Source organism: Gadus morhua, chromosome 4, assembly GCF_902167405.1.
Source record: "Gadus morhua chromosome 4, gadMor3.0, whole genome shotgun sequence".
In the NCBI taxonomy this organism is placed as follows: Eukaryota; Metazoa; Chordata; class Actinopteri; order Gadiformes; family Gadidae; genus Gadus; species Gadus morhua.
This window is the reverse complement of record NC_044051.1, coordinates 31,693,734-31,710,068: the sequence shown is the minus strand read 5'-3', so window position 1 is coordinate 31,710,068 and position 16,335 is coordinate 31,693,734. Positions and strand designations below refer to the sequence as shown.

General features: G+C 42.2%; 1 protein-coding gene across 2 annotated transcripts in view; it reads right to left on the bottom strand.

Moving 5' to 3' along the window:
• Positions 1–1,625: 1,625 nt before the first annotated feature.
• Positions 1,626–16,335, bottom strand: part of LOC115541989 (bile salt export pump) — a 40,300-nt gene continuing 25,590 nt past the window's right edge. For both annotated transcript variants that reach the window (XM_030353990.1, XM_030353989.1), the window contains 9 exons: positions 16,159–16,263; positions 14,681–14,842; positions 13,566–13,769; positions 12,758–12,999; positions 11,971–12,127; positions 9,861–10,058; positions 7,738–7,944; positions 7,224–7,370; positions 1,626–2,184 (listed from right to left, as the gene is read on the bottom strand). In XM_030353990.1, the coding sequence (XP_030209850.1) occupies positions 1,984–2,184; positions 7,224–7,370; positions 7,738–7,944; positions 9,861–10,058; positions 11,971–12,127; positions 12,758–12,999; positions 13,566–13,769; positions 14,681–14,842; positions 16,159–16,263 (1,623 nt within the window). In that variant the 3' untranslated portion in view covers positions 1,626–1,983. The remainder of the gene's footprint in view (positions 2,185–7,223; positions 7,371–7,737; positions 7,945–9,860; positions 10,059–11,970; positions 12,128–12,757; positions 13,000–13,565; positions 13,770–14,680; positions 14,843–16,158; positions 16,264–16,335) is intronic.

Genomic DNA, 16,335 nt, shown 5'->3' with positions numbered 1-16,335 from the left:
TTTCATTATTACGTAACCCTGCCACATTTTCTGTGCCATTTGTCCTCAACAGCAGAAATTCAGAACCTGGTACTTCAGGAAGTCAGTGAAAAAATCCATGGGGATACATGACAAGATGGTTTATTTTGGTTTTACCTACAAAATGTCTTGTTTGTCATTGAATTAATTACGTTGTAAGTATACGTTGATGATGTTGCTGCTGAGCAGTAAAGTTAAAGACCATACATTTAGGTGTACCTCAGCTTCTTCAATTTTAAACGTCTAGACCTCTACAATAATAACAATAATCATTAACCTAATGATAATGTCATTGTTTGTTTAAAGGGACACGTTAATGGTTTGGCATCGATGATGGGGTGCTTGAGCAATGCTGATGGGCTGTTGGGACTTTTTAATGATGTGTAAGTAATATTGCCACTATATTCACTCCTTAAAATCACTGCTCTAAAGCAGTGGTGGCTGTAGCTAACCCAAGGTTAGCCATCGTCCAAAAAATGTCTGTGGTTTATTAAATTTTTTCTACTTTTAATATGTTAATACTATAATTTTTTATTTGTAAAATAAATACTGCAACCGATTATTTTGAACTCAGGCAATCTGATTTAGCCAATGGGTGAAAGGACGGCAGCACACTTCGATTTTTTTACGACTTTCACTTCCTGGTAGCCAGAGTGTAATAAATTTGCCTCAGCAAAGCATTAAATAAGCCATATCGTAATGGATCAGTTTTTACTAAAAGGCTGGCTTGTGAACATTACATCTATATCCCATGAGCTGAATATCTCGCCTTGAGTTTAACCTAGAATGGCATTGTAACCGTCTCGAAGCGGCCAAACGGAACTGCGTTTGTGCGTGTGTGTCTGGATATATGTGTGTTGTGTGTGTTACAGTAGAAATTCAATTTAAGCGACCAGTAGGCTACATTAATAGGAAACTCTAAATTTCAGAGCACCTTCACTGAAAAGTCAAGCAACCCCATAACACCAGCAAAAGACAATCTCTGGTGCCACCCCAGCTATAAAGAAGCCTTCAGAATAAGGTTTTGTTGCTAATCTTTAAAAAATAATCTCAACAGGAATGAGGAAATATGTGGAATGCCGCAGAAATCTGTTAGGGGAAGCATTTGCTATTCTTATTGACTTTGAGTGGTCCTTCAAAGAAAAGCCAGGCTAAATTATTGGTTTTATCGATTGGAGAAAATGACCATCCTTGAGAGATCAGTAACATAATTCTGTTCCTAGCATCTTTAATGTTTTTTTCAAATTAAAAGTACTTCAGAGCCAGACTATATTTCCAAATGGAATAAAAGTGTTTAGTTTATTCATTGATCTGACCAGTAATCATAAGAACAATAAAAATACAATGAACACTTATTAAACGACATGAAATAGGCTTCATAAAATCCTAACCTTCTATACATATTTATGGAACAGCAATACATTATCCATCTAAATGAACAAATTGTTCCATACTAAAAGCTAATTACAGTAATCGAGTGAATCGTGAGGTAATTTTCTTCAAACCAACCCATTTCAAATTAATGCCTGTCTATTCTGAGCAGCCTCATATCCACAGAAAAAACTGCATGCCTGCCTTTTGAAAATAACAAAGCACGAAGCAGTCAGTATTGGCATGAGAGGAATTCATAATTTTTTCACAGTTTATTACAATTTGAAAAAACATTAATTCACTGTTTTATCAAAAACAACCAAGAGCGATTTTAGAAACCGGGCCTTATTCAGCAGGTTTGGAAAATGCATGGAGCTCAAAGACATATTCAGGAAGAATCTGGACAGTACAGTCTTACACTGTCCTCGCCTTCACCTTTTAGATGCCTCGCTCAATGAGGTAGCCACCTGCCGCAAACCACCACACCCTAAAGTTGGAACACCTGACGTAAAAACACTGTAGTGGCTAAAGATCGCCTCTTTTCTCCCACTCTGACATCCAACTGCCCACTGGTCATTTGGGTCCTTTCGGCGTCTAGCTGATGGGAGCGCCCGTGGTCACAAGTTTGTAATAGGCTCCCTTGAGTGCCATGAGCTGGTCGTGGGGGCCCTTCTCGATGACGAAGCCACGTGCCATCACGGCGATGATGTCCGAGTTCTGGATGGTGGAGAGGCGGTGGGCGATCACGATGCAGGTGCGGCCCTCCCTGGCCTTGTCCAAGGCCTCCTGCACCGTCTGGTACACACACACACACACACACACACACACACACACACACACACACACACACACACACACACACACACACACACACACACACACACACACACACACACACACACACATGAAACACACACGCATGCATGAAACACCCACTCACACACTTGGAATCACAGGCATACATATAAGGGGCCGCCTAGGACAGAATTCATACCTGGTCTTACACACAATATTATAATCTCGCATATACACCACTATACTCATACACACACACTATTATACTCTTTTTACATGTATGTATGAGAGTGTATAGTAGTGTATGTGCGAGAGAATAGTAGTGTATGTGAGAGAGTATAGTTGTTTATGCAAGAGAATATAGTAGTGTGTGTGAGAAAGAATAGTAGTGTATGTGAGAGAGTATAGTAGTGTGTGTGGGAGAGTATAGATGTTAATCCAGGAGAATATAGTGTATGTGAGAGAGTTTAGTAGTGTGTGTGTGTGAGAGTACAGATGTTTATGCAAGGGAATATAGTAGTGTGTGTGTAAGAGAGTATTGTTTTTTATGCAAGAGAATATAGTAGTGTGTGTGAGAGAGTTTGAATGAAACAGAAGTGAGTTTGAATGAAACGGAAGTGAGTTTGAATGAAACGAAAATGAGTTTGAATGAAACGGAAGTGCGTTTCAATGAAACAGAAGTGAGTTTGATTCCTCACTTCCTGATTAGCTGACAGAAGTGGCGGTAGCATCTGGCGCTCGCTGTCATTTCACTCTGGAATTTCCAGTGATTCTGTTATGCTGCGTTCGCACCTAAAAAATATTTGGTCACTTGTTGACGTGGTTGACTGAGTTTGAGAGAGGCTTCCGCTTGTAACCGCAAATTCATTCTCAACAATGAAAGCATTGGAGACGTCAGAAAAACCGACGCAGTCATTCTATAAAATATTCTAATCTAGAACACTCCGGGAAATCAGGCGGGGGATCCTGGAGTGAAATGACCCTCAAAAAATATTTTGAGGGCCAGAAGCTACCGCATCTTCTGTCAGCCAATCAGGAACTGAGGAATCAAACTCACTTCCGTTTCAGTCAAACACAATACGATTCTTTCTCACACCCAAAAACTATGTTCTCTTGCATAAAAAACTCACATACCCAACTATACTCTCACACATACCCAATTATACTCTCAGACATACACTACTATACTCCCTCACATACACTACTATACTCCCTCACATACACGACTGTACACTCTCAAATATACATGTAAAAGGAGTATGATAGTGGGTGTGAATGAGTATAGTGGTGTATATGCAAAATTATAATAGTGTGTGTTAGACCAAATATGAATTCTGTCCCAGGCGGCCCCTCATACTACTATACTCTCTCACACACAATACTATTCTCTCTCACCAGCGTTGGGAACGTTACTTTAAAAAAGTAATTAGTTATAGTTACTCACTACTTGTTCCAAAAAGTAACTGAGTTAGTAACTGAAATACTCTATAATAAAAGTAACTAGTTACCAGGGAAAGTAACTATTTGCGTTACTTAAAAAAAAAAAAAGTTGCTATATGTGAAAGATTTGGATTTTTCTGAGCAGTTTTCACTTGGCCTTAATGTGTTAAATGGGTGAACTGCCCATTCAAGGCCCTGATATGCTTCCAACTGAGGCCCCGTCCACACTAACCAGGGTAAATCTACAAATGCATCAATATTCATCCGTTTAGTCCTTCCGTCCAAACTAAACAGAGAATTCCGACACTGAAAACGATGCTTTTCGAAAACGATCGCTGAGGTGGATAAATGTGAAAACGATGGGTTCGCGTTGCAGTGTGGACAGACGAAGGCTTTCAGAAACGATGACGTTCGATTGCCATGACACTGCCACAAGCTTGCGCTATAGACCGAGAAGCTCATCAAAAGAATGGCAGGTGAAATGCAAATGAGGATCTCTCTGTACATTGTACTAATTTATCTCCAGAAACAACTCCATATTGAGTCAAACATATTCGTTGCTCCAACGCCGGAGGCGAGCGCTGTACTTAATGTTCTTAAGTGATGGTAAAAAAAAACGAAAGACGACAGTTCAAACCGTAGCCTACTTGGAGCGGCGTTTCTGGACAAGACCGGGTCGAAAATGATTAACCAGCTTATCAACTGTAAATATCATCTGATCGTGCGCCTGTAATCTTAACAGAGGCGTGGCGGAGTAACCTAACCATGACAACAACTGTTTATCAAAATTATTTCAGTGTGGAATGTGGATGCAAAACATTCTGAAAACGATATGAAAACGATAGTGTGGACGGTGATCATTTTCATTGTGGATGAGTGTTTTTACATTTACCCGGGTTATTGTGGATGGGGCCTGGATTTCAATTTGCTTGGTTGCAAAGGCTGTGGAACATCTTCCAGATACTACAGAAAATTCCAACTTTTCATCGGATTGCTCCGGACTCGCCATTTCTGCTGCTTCATTGAATCGGTTTGGTGTGTGCGTTTGCGTGTGTGTGGCGCGCGTGTCCTGGCTTGTGTGTAAAAACACTGGCTCCGATTGGCTACCATGAAACATGACTCTGCCTTAGCCAATCATAATCGCTTATCTCGTTGTTAAGCCACCCGGTCTCCTCACTAGCAGTTTGTGTTTGGAGCCAGGGGTGCGTTCGGATTACGCAGTTTATTCAATCAATTCATAGTAACGCACTGCATTTTTCGTACAGTAACGGTAACGGCGTTGTAACGACGGAAATAGTAATTAGTTAGATTACCCCGTTACTAAAAAAATAACGGCGTTACGTAACGCCGTTATTTTAAACGGCGTTACGTAACGCCGTTATTTTAAACAGCGTTATTCCCAACACTGTCTCTCACACACACTACTATATTCTCTTGCATAAACAACTATACCATCTCACATACACTACTATACTCTCTCATAGGGATGTCCCGATCCCGATACTGGGTTTTTAAGGTAAATCGGGATCGGCCGATCTCATTCAATTTCATGGCCGATACATATTTATCTATCCACATTTTTTCTATATATATATATATGTGGAAATTGCATTGAATGAGACATACAATTTCGCACGTTGAGCACACAGTTGTGTGACTCGTTTATTGAGGTGGAGAAACCAGGAATTCAAAACGTGCTGCAAGTCAATGAATCCCGCATCGGGCTCTGATGTCATGAGACGCTCGTAATCCTTAAAGGGACAGCGATCCCTGAACCACCAAAACAGTAAACGACATGCCTAACACAGTGGAAAGAACAACACATAACAAAATACTGTAGGTGAATTATGTTACACTCACTACATATATATACATATATATATATATATATATATATATATATATATATATATATATATATATATATATATATATATATATATATATTAGTGGTGGCCGATATCGGCGTTGACGCAAAACTATTTTCAAACACTTCCTTGTTCGGACCCATCACGTGACTGATCCAACCAATCAGAAGCTAGAATTAAGACTGAGGTAAACGTGAGGGAATCAGAGAGGCAGATTCACTACTGGTGGGCACATGCTACACAGCGACCCGCACTGGCTGATACAGCCACAACGTTTCTTTGTGCACCTTGTACATCGGTGGACAGTGAGAGACTGTTTAGTAGAAAAGGAACCGGTTGTCAGCCGAGATGGTGCAGATGTTGGTTTTCATTAAACAAAACCTGCACTGAACTGAAGAAGTCAGTGCAGTAGATTAAGATGGAGGAAATAAGAAGCTCTATTACACTATTATTACCCACCCACATTGTAAAAAATAATAAGCTTACTAGAAAAAAGGGTGGAAATTTCAAATAAGTTAAGTAACCAAAACTTTACTTTATGTTACCTTATGTTGTTGTTTAAAAGTAATGCTTATGTTATGTTATGTTAACGTGAGAGAATAAAAGCTATTGAGCGCAGCTTGGATGCCTGTCTATTTCTTAATGTACAGGAAATTAAATTTTGTTTGTCAACACAAAAAGTGATATCGGAAATCAGTATTGAAAATCCAATATCGGGATCGAATCGGGAGCAACATGAAAATATCGGAATCGGATCGGGAGCTAAAAAATGAGATCGGACATCTATACTCTCTCACATACACTACTATACTCTCTCACATACACTACTATTCTCTCTCACATACACTACTATACACTCTCATACATGCATGTAAAAGGAGTATAATAGTGTTTGTGTATGAGTATAGCCGTGTATATGCGAGATTATAATAGTGTGTATTAGACCAAGTATGAATTCTGTCACAGGCCGCCCCTCATACATACATGCATGTAACACACACACACAGCATGAAATCACACATGAAATCCTACACACACACAGATCAGTAGGAATCACACAAATGTAAAAAATCCCACCTGTCCCCCGCACCTACACACACAGACACACGCACATTCATATTGTGAGTGTGTGTCAACGGATCGTCGACGTGTCGTATTTCTAATGGGGGCGGGAAAAAAACACGTTCAAATTCTAACCAGGGGTTACAGAAGTTCAAACGGGGTTGTGTCGGAGTCCAAACAGGGAGAGCATCCAAGCACACAGACCTGCCCACGGGCCGCCTATGTGTCCATGGCCGTGCGCACAGAGCTATCAATTACAGCAATTTCACAATCACGCCTTGATTACTATAATTACAATGTTCCGTCTGTACCGTGTTCTGCCTCCGCCTCCTGTGTCCGCGAGACAAAGACCTCTTCAGAGTTTGAAATAACACCAGGTAATATAACAACTCGTCCCCTTTCAATGTAGGAGCCTACTTGCTCTAGGAAGCATTCCGCTGTAGATTGCATTTACCGAGCTGAGCGTTAGACAGGTTCAGCAAGATCATCAACTGGACGTGATGAATCATGTGAATTAGGATCACATTCTCAGGGCTAGTTGACCTTCTGTAATGGTCCGGGGCATTTTCATAGGCGGAGAGGAATGTATGAAGAAGACGAAACTAGGTTGTGAGTTTTACTGCCCTCTGGTGGTCAGAGACGACTGCATGCTGCTTTCACGGGGCGTACCTTCTCGCTCTCTGTGTCCAGGGCGGACGTTGCCTCGTCCAGCAGTAAAATCTTGGGGTCACGTATGATCGCCCTGGCGATGGCGATGCGCTGCTTCTGGCCTCGGGAGAGCTGTGAGCCCTGAGAACCGACGTGAGTCTCGTATTTCTATTGGGCGGTAAAAGAGTATATTCAAATCATCAACATTACAATGAAGTTTCATGGGAAAGACAGTGTGGGAAGGCTATCAATTCAATTCAATTCAATTTTATTGTGAAGCCCTTAATCACAGATACAGTCTCAAAGGGCTTAAAAGGCATTATATTTAAGACACCCCCCTGACCCGAACCCCCAGAGGGCAAGAAGAAACTTTTGAGAACTAACGCAGAGAGGGGAATCCCTCCTTCCAGTGAAGATAAGTTAGGAGGTTTTCACTTAAAGTACTGTTAGGAGTCACTGGTTTCATCGTGGGAAGTCTAACCCACTCGTTTTAGCTCTAGCTCATAAGCCTAAGTCCTCTTTAACAAACCGGTACCTCAGGGAGTGCCATGACAAAGCTGTGGAGCTGGGCCTTCTTTGCGGCGGCCATGACGTCGTTCATGCTGATCTCCCGTGCGTTGTCACCGTAGCGGATGTTGTCGGCGATGCTGCAGTCGAACAGGATGGGCTCCTGGGAGACGATGCCAATCTTGGAGCGCAGGAAGGGCACGCTCACCCGGGTGGACTCATGTCCGTCGATCAGCTGCACCAGAGACACAGCCAACGGGGGTGCAATTAGAGCGGAGCGACGCCGCTGTTACTCTGTTTAAGAGGTAACGGTTTATCAATACCCATGGCACCTCTCTCTTTTTATGTATGCTGCTAATAAAGCTACATCGAGGTGGACGGAGTGCTTCTTAACTCGAGAGGCAGCACTCTCTCTCTCAAGACATCACCGTTCCAAATCGCTTCAAACTCGATTAAGATGGAATTTGCATTTTTGGCAGAGAGCTTAAACTGGCGCAGGAGCAAAGCCACAACTTGGATGCAGGTTCTGTTCCCCGTTCAGTGCCACAGGTTTAGCGGCAGTGTGCTGTGCATGCAATGAGGGCTCAGGAACACTTTTGAAATGCCAAAGCAGAGAGTACACTCAGTAATAAAAAATACAATATTGGCAAAGAAACAAAAAAGGTCCCTATGATTTTTAAGGCTTTTTCTTTATTTCTTAAATGTGAAAGCATCTGAATTAATTCCGTTGTCACAATGTTTTACAATCATGCGCTTTTTTGTTCTGGGAAATCAGCATTATAAATTATATATGAATGCAAATAGAAAATGTATCCTCCGACGGTCGCATGATAACAACAGACTTTTGTTAGCTGAGACGCTACAGCATAAATAGAACAATCCTCTGAAAAGTTTGCCTTGTTTATCTGAGCAAACTTGAGCTTGAGATGTATAGGGTTTGCTTTGAAGGGCCGCAGCTATTAAGATAAGCAGGGCTTCTGACACTCAAAAGCTGCCTTCCAATATAACTACAAAAAATATAAATACGCCATATTCATATTCAAATCAAACTGAAACCCTAGCCCAAAACCAAAGTCTATTTTATTATTATAGTGTTATTGATACATGACCTGACGTTGCCACCAACCCTAGCTGTATATTACATATGTATTAACATATTGATACATTACCTGACATTGCTAATTAGACTAATGCTGGGGTAGGCAACTCAAGAAAAACCAGCCAGAAGAAAGATTTTTTTAGTATCCAGCCTAAAAGATATCCCACCCCCTTCTTTCAAAGCCAGTCCCTCAAACACGTGACTCCCTCGCTAGCTTTAAACATAGGTCTTCCAGGCCTTGTGGAACACTGTGGTCATGTGCGATGAGGGCATGGGCAGAGCAAGCGCAGTTAGCCGGCTAGGTGGGAAGGAAGGCCATCCAATCATTCAGAGATCAGACATCAGATCAGATCAGAGGTCAAATCAGTTCAGAGATCAGATAAGAGATCAGACATCAGATCGGAGAAAGCATAAAACAAACAAAACAAGGCCAGAGCATTTGAATTATAGATCGCTGTCGGGATGCAAATAGAATTTCAATCAATATGAAAAACAATGCCCCTGAAATCAATCGCCTGCCCTATCGTAACTTGACTCAGTGGTACTCATATCCTCATCACTGGCCTACCCCTATTGTTACATGACTCCGTAGCACTGGTCATATCCTCATCACGTGCCTACTAGCCTATCGTGCCATGACTCTCTAGCACTGGTCATATTCTCACCAATCGCCTACCCTATCGTTACATGACCATCGTTTGCATATTTTTTTTTTTTTTAAAGCCATTAGTGGTACATTTCCTCCATACTACATTAGAATCTTGGGTCCTATCAAACCAGATCCAACAATTAGCTCACTCTTAGGGTTCCTTGCGCGTGTTTATATCATGGTAAAACTGCCTTTTTCATCGATGCCCCTAGCACATGGAATGCTCTGCAACCAACCCTAAGGTTAGAGGTACTCCCATCTACTACTGTTTTTGAACGTTTGGTATTTAATCTCAGCTCATCAAATTGCAACTGTTTTAGTTTATATGTCATTGCCTCAAACCTCAATGCCCTACGAGTGTAAATAAAGGTTTGCAATGAAATGTAGCATCTCATATCCTCACCACTCGGCCCTGGTCGGGGTCATAGAAGCGCTCCAGCAGCTGGACGCTGGTGCTCTTGCCACAGCCACTGCTGCCCACGAAGGCCAGCGTCTGGCCGGGCTTCACCGTCACGTTGAGCCCATTCAGCACCTGCATGTCGGGCCTGGTGGGGTAGGTGAACTTACAGTCGATGAACTCCACGTCGCCGCGGAAGTTGTCCTGGGAGAGGCGGAAGTGGTGATGGAGGTGGTTATTTACGTTTACATTTACGGCATTTCGCAGATGGTTTTATCCAAAGCAACTTACAATAAGTACATTTGTCATAAGAAAGTGAAACAATATATCGCTGTCGGTACAATAAGGATGTTCATAGAACCAAGTGCATAGCACCAACAATCGCTATTCAACAAAGATAGCTATGATAAGATGCTACATAACTAAGACTATAACTAAATTTCTGTTTTCCAAAGCTATTCCCTCCGTCATCCTTCTTCCGATTGGTCGTTTACTATACCTTTGTGAAGATGAACAGCAGCACTTAGTGGTCGAGACAGAGGAAAGGAAAAGCATGGAAGCAGAGTAGCTTCAGTGTATTAAAGGCAACATAGGCTACTGTAGACTGCTACTCAAGCGTACCGCGTATTGGGACAGAGCCTGTCCAATGAGGCGACTGATCTGAAGATTGAGGAAGGGGGGAATCTTTATAGAATGACTACTAGAACGCGGCCTGAGAATGGGACCAATGATTTGATCTTCTGTCAGCGAACCAAAGTGTTATGATGTCTAGCAGTACATTAGCTGAGATGTAAGTCCACAATGGTAAAACAATGTTGCGCAAACACTTTATACACGATAATTGGGTTTGTTAAGTAAAAGGAAGTGCAACATTAAAACTAAGAATAAAACGAATAAGAGTTTAATACGTTTGCTCACATGCCGGCATTAGTTATGATAAATAATGAAACCTTGGTAGAAAACGTATATTATTTTAATAAATGATGAATGATGACCGTGGAATAATAAAGGACTGGTGGTGCTGTGTCACACTGAGAATAAAATGTTATAAAAGAGGTGACTTTTTCATGAGAACCCATTATTACCTCGTTCATTTAGAATATGCGATGCTTTTTATCCAAAGGGACCCATAATTCATCAGATACATGTCATTAAGGAGCAGGTATATGGAATCAGACTTTTGCCAATGAAGTACTTTGAGATTACATTTGCTTTTACTTCAGGGATGTTTGATGTATATTTTTTAGTTTTTTTTTTTTTTTAGTTTAATTGTATTATTTTATTATATTGAAAAAATGTTGATTCAATACAGGTATGGGTTAGGGGGCCTCTTGACTCAGGATCAGACTTCAGACATTGGGGATCGAACCCAGTGCCATTCAGCTGGTATTGGACCACCCTGAGCTGATACACTATCCTGCCCTAACCACATATATGCGGCATACAAAACAACCACCTTCTTCAGGAACTAATTAGCACAAGCCTGGGTAGTGTCTAGTTGGCAGCGTCTCCCCAGTTGCACTGTGTGAGGATAACCTTTACATTATCGAGAGATATATATTACGAGTACTTCTTTGTCCAGGTGTCGGAGACACAAGGTTTTACTGTAGAAATGTATCTCTGACCTTTCCCTGTCGGTGTTTCCATGGCGATAATGGGTCAGAATCTCCAGAGGAAATCAATGGGAACATTGAGTCATATGTGGCCTTTCCATATCATCGACAGAACTCAATCTCCCAGAAGGCCCCTGGGGGATATATCAAACGTTTCTGAGGCAGTAATGGTGATAGTAACCAATAGAAATCATTTGATACGACGTGATATTAAACTTAAAACAAGGCGGATACGGAACTGATGCCTGTGTGTCACAGGTTTAGTCGATGATAAGCATACATTTCTCCCTGAATACCATCCATAATGGTGTTCAAGCTATGCCTTCAAATATCATACACAGAAATGGAGAAAACAAACAAGATTAAATGCACTAATTCAACTTAATTTACCAAATTAAATCAACGGAAAGAAATACCGGTTACATGGGGCTATTAGCTCATGGATGCTCTGCCCAGACCGACTCTCTGTACGTTAGCACAGCACACACAGATGGCTTCCTCACCCATTTCTCGCCCTTATCGCTGTACACACTGATCTTGGGCACTTTGTCGAGCAGCTGAAAGAAGCGTGCGGCCGAGATCTTGGCCTTGGCGTACTCGGGGGTGTACGACGAGGCGCGGCCAAGTGCTGTTCCGCTGGTCACGATGGCTGAGATGACCCTGTGACACAACCAACAGGATGGGGAGGTTAGCGTTAGGTTGGCGTTACAGCTGAAATGAACAACCGACAGAATAGGAAGGTTAGTGTTAGCTTAGCGTTAGAGTTGAAATGAACAACAAACATGATGGGAAGGTTAGCGTGAGCGCGGAAATTAACAACCAACATAATGGGAAGGTTAGCCCTGAAATGGAATGGGAAGGTTAACATTAGCGCCAAAATGAACAACCAACAGGATGGGATGGTTAGCCCTGACATGAACAACTAACATGATGGGAAGGTTAACATTAGCGGCGAAATTAACAAATAACGAAATGGGTAGGTTAGCGACAGCACTGAAATTAACAACCACGGAATGGGAAGGTTAGCGACAAATTAAAAACCAAATACTATCAACCAATTTTTTAGTATTCAGGAGTTGTTCCTCACGTAAGACAGCTTCAAAGAACATAACTATGTGGTTGATTTCCTCTGATGAATAAAATTAAATCAATGATTAATTTTGTTTTCTTGGATGCTTGTTAGACAAATCAAAGAAATCTAGTCAGACCTTAGCATCATCGACTTCAAAACAAAAACAAAATACGAATGGAAGAAAACACGCATCGCCACCCTTCTCCCGCCTCCCTCACCTGAAGACCATGCTGAAGTGTAGTCCTTCATGCTTCACCAGGTAGCCTCCGAATCTATAGGAGGCCGAGTTGGCCAGGAACACGACACACTGGGAAAAACCGTAGCAGGCGCCGTACACGTGCGCCTTCTGTATGGCGGCGTGGTACGGGCCGTCCAGCTGAGCGTTGTACATCTCCACGAAAGTGCTCTCTTTCCCCAGGCCAGCGATGGTCCTGATGTTGTTCAGGGCTTCCCCCGAGATCTATGGGAGCAGGGGGGGGAGGAAGAGCCAGGATCAGTGGTCAATCTCTCAGGTTGGTGGAATGGTTTTTTGATTTGCAGTGGTGGTTTCCAAGTTGAAATAGAACGATAAATGTTGAGTCGGGATGTTGTTGATTTAGATGTTCGATTAGGGTGTCATAAATAACAGAGAATAATTATTTTTTTGTCTTATTATTATTTGTACTATAATTAATAGTATTGTTATTATTGTTAGGATTGTTTATTATTTTTTTCTGTGTATACTGAGTCTGTGTTTGTATATGTGCATGCATGTAGGCCTATGTATGCAGATATGCATGAATGTATGCATGTGTTTATGTTGGTGGAGGGAAGGGATATACAGACATTCTTTGTACAGTTTGTTGATTGTCGTTTACCAATCCCACATAAAAAGACGATAAAAAAAAAGGGTGTACGCAAGCCCATGTCTTCAAACATAAAGAAACAGAAGACAAACAGCTGGAAAAAGGCCAGAACTCCACGAGGCTAGCATGAGGGATGGGATCATTGTAGAGTTGTGTTGTGCCGGAGTTTCAGGCCTCTTACCCGGCCGGCCGCCTCCATGGCCACCTTGTCCTGCTTGGCGAAGCCGGTGAGCATCTTGGCCTGGAAGCCTCCGGAGAGGGCGATGAAGGGCAGGAAGCAGAGGATGACCATGGTGAGCTTCCAGCTGAAGTAGAAGGAGATGATGAGGGACACGCCGATGTTGGTCAGTGAGTTGACGATCATGCCGATCTGGGAGCCTGTGGCCTGGACAGGGAGCAGAAGATGTTTTTTATTATCCAATAAAATAAGATATAAAAAACGCTAAAGGTTACGAAAGGGGATTTCACAGTTGATGACAATGTTAATAAAAAGGCAAGCACCTTCGACTGTGAGATGCCAATCAAAGAGGCTATCTTAACTTTTGTCGATAAGACTAGGATGTTTAATCCTGTTGGACAAAACACTATAGGTGTCTGCTCCTCGTGGGAAAAAAAAGCTGAAAACGACATACAGCTCACACATTTTTCAGGGGCTTTTGTGTGTTTGATGTAAAGGACGGCTTACAGAGAGACAGAGGGACATGCTGCACAGGACTGCAGGGTGGAATCGATGCTGGGGAGATTCCACGGTGAATGCACCAGCAATTTCGCCTTGAGAATGTATTGGTTATTTCACGGTGCAAATGCTATGGCTCTTGGGTGGGGTGGGTCAAAGTTTTAAAAAGTAACCCCTAGAGGTGGGTGGGTCACACACCAACGCCCCTGCTTTAGTGTGTCGAGTTAAACCCCCCCAGTGGGGGGGTTTAAAAGGAAAAGCACCATGTTTGAGTGAGTCCCTGGCCCTGGTAGAGACTCTATTTCATCTACTTACAGGCCTATATTACTGTGCTTGCTTTGGTAATGTCCAATCCCTACCATCAGATTTGAGTTTGGCGGATGTATCCAGAAATTTTACATTTCACTTAAAAATGCTAGTAACTCGTCCCATAGAAGTTAAACTTATAGACGGCAAATTCAGTCCATAATTACATCTTGTCCTCATTCGTTGTGCATTTAAGTCTAGATTTGGACCAGGATTTGGAACATCCAGCCCTCTACACCCCTTTGCATGCACAATCAGTGGCTGTAGGTGAGGGCGGGTGGGTCTGGGTCTCCTGTCCAAGGATCAGGACTCACCCCCTGGACCTGCGAGGCGTCAGTGGCCAGGCGGGTGGTCAGGGCGCCGGGGCTGTTGCGGTGGTCGTCGAACCAGCCGATCTCCTGGCCCAGCATGGCGCGGAAACCCAGCCGCCTTAGGCGCCTGGTCAGCAGCTCGCCGGACTTGGAGAAGGAATAGCCCTGAGAGAGAGAGAGAGAGAGAGAGAGAGAGAGAGAGAGAGAGAGAGAGAGAGAGAGAGAGAGAGACCAGGAAGATGTCGATTTTGCACAGTATTTCTCTATTTATATGATGTATGATGGTATTGTGAATGATATTACATCTTACTCCTTCATAATGATGGATTTATATTGTGATATTGTGAAAAACTATTACGTGTGAATCCTTCGTGATGATGACTACATGAATCGGGATTTTTTATGCAGTTGTATTATTCAGTTCAGTAAGGTTAATTGGCACTACTACGAAATAATGTGCTGATGTCTGTATCTCAATCTATGATATTTGTTATCTATATACATCTATAGGATATTATCTGTTATATGTACTTTAATTGAGTGGTAATATTTCCTTTGACCTTCACTTTTATTGCATTGCATGATAAAGATAATAAAATTGGACATTCAGTCTAATACATTTGCAGTGAACAAATAGTTATTTGCTAAGAAATAAAATGTGAAATATTTATCCTAGGGTGCAAAATGGATTATCCTGACAGACTTCTGTACTTTTAAGTGCATTGGGACTGCGAATAACTGACGATTTCACAGACAATTTGGGGCACATCAAGTCCACATGGCCCAAATAATATTTGATAAAAAATCGAAACTGCTTGTCCATAAGCGACAGCGAAAACACAAAGAATACATCCACTACACAATCAACTACACAATGAGGTCATACACGAGATGGATTTATTTATTTTTTTACATTTGATACTTAAGTAAATATAAACCCAGATAAATACTTTTCATACTTAAGTACATTTATTGTGAGCTACTTCATGAATTCTACCCAAGCGTTAAACTGAACTTTTACCAGAGCTAAGACATGCTTTATACACCACAGCTTTTATCTCAGTGACGGTTTAGTGAAATTTTAGGCACAGACTGCAGTACTTTCTTTTTTTAACATGATTTCTTTGTCTGTGCCTCTCACCAAAGGGATCCTGGGTGAGTCACCGCTCATCTCTGCTATTTTGGATCCATTCAATTCCCTAATTCATAGACATCAAGGCGGGGGCCAGAATCATGGTTTTGATATAGCATGATTATCATAATTTGCTCATTCCTTTAGCAATCTCTCATGAAAAACCTTGCAGGGATCTCTCTCTCTCTCTGTCTCTCTCTCTCTCTCTCTCTCTCTCTCTCTCTCTCTCTCTCTCTCTCTCTCTCTCTCTCTCTCTCTCTCTCTCTCTCTCTCTCTCTCTCTCTCTCTCTCTCTCACATGCACCAGGGGAGATAGGGGGGGGGGAGTTGGGGGAGGGGGGAGACAGTACCTGGATGATCTGGGTGAAGAAGCTGAGTAGGCCCACCACCACGAAAAACATACAGATGCCGTTGATCTCCCTCTCCTGTTTATCCGGGTCTTGAATGGAGAAGGTCTGTACGGGTAGCGTCACGCACAGACACACACACACACACACACACACACACACACACACACACACACACAC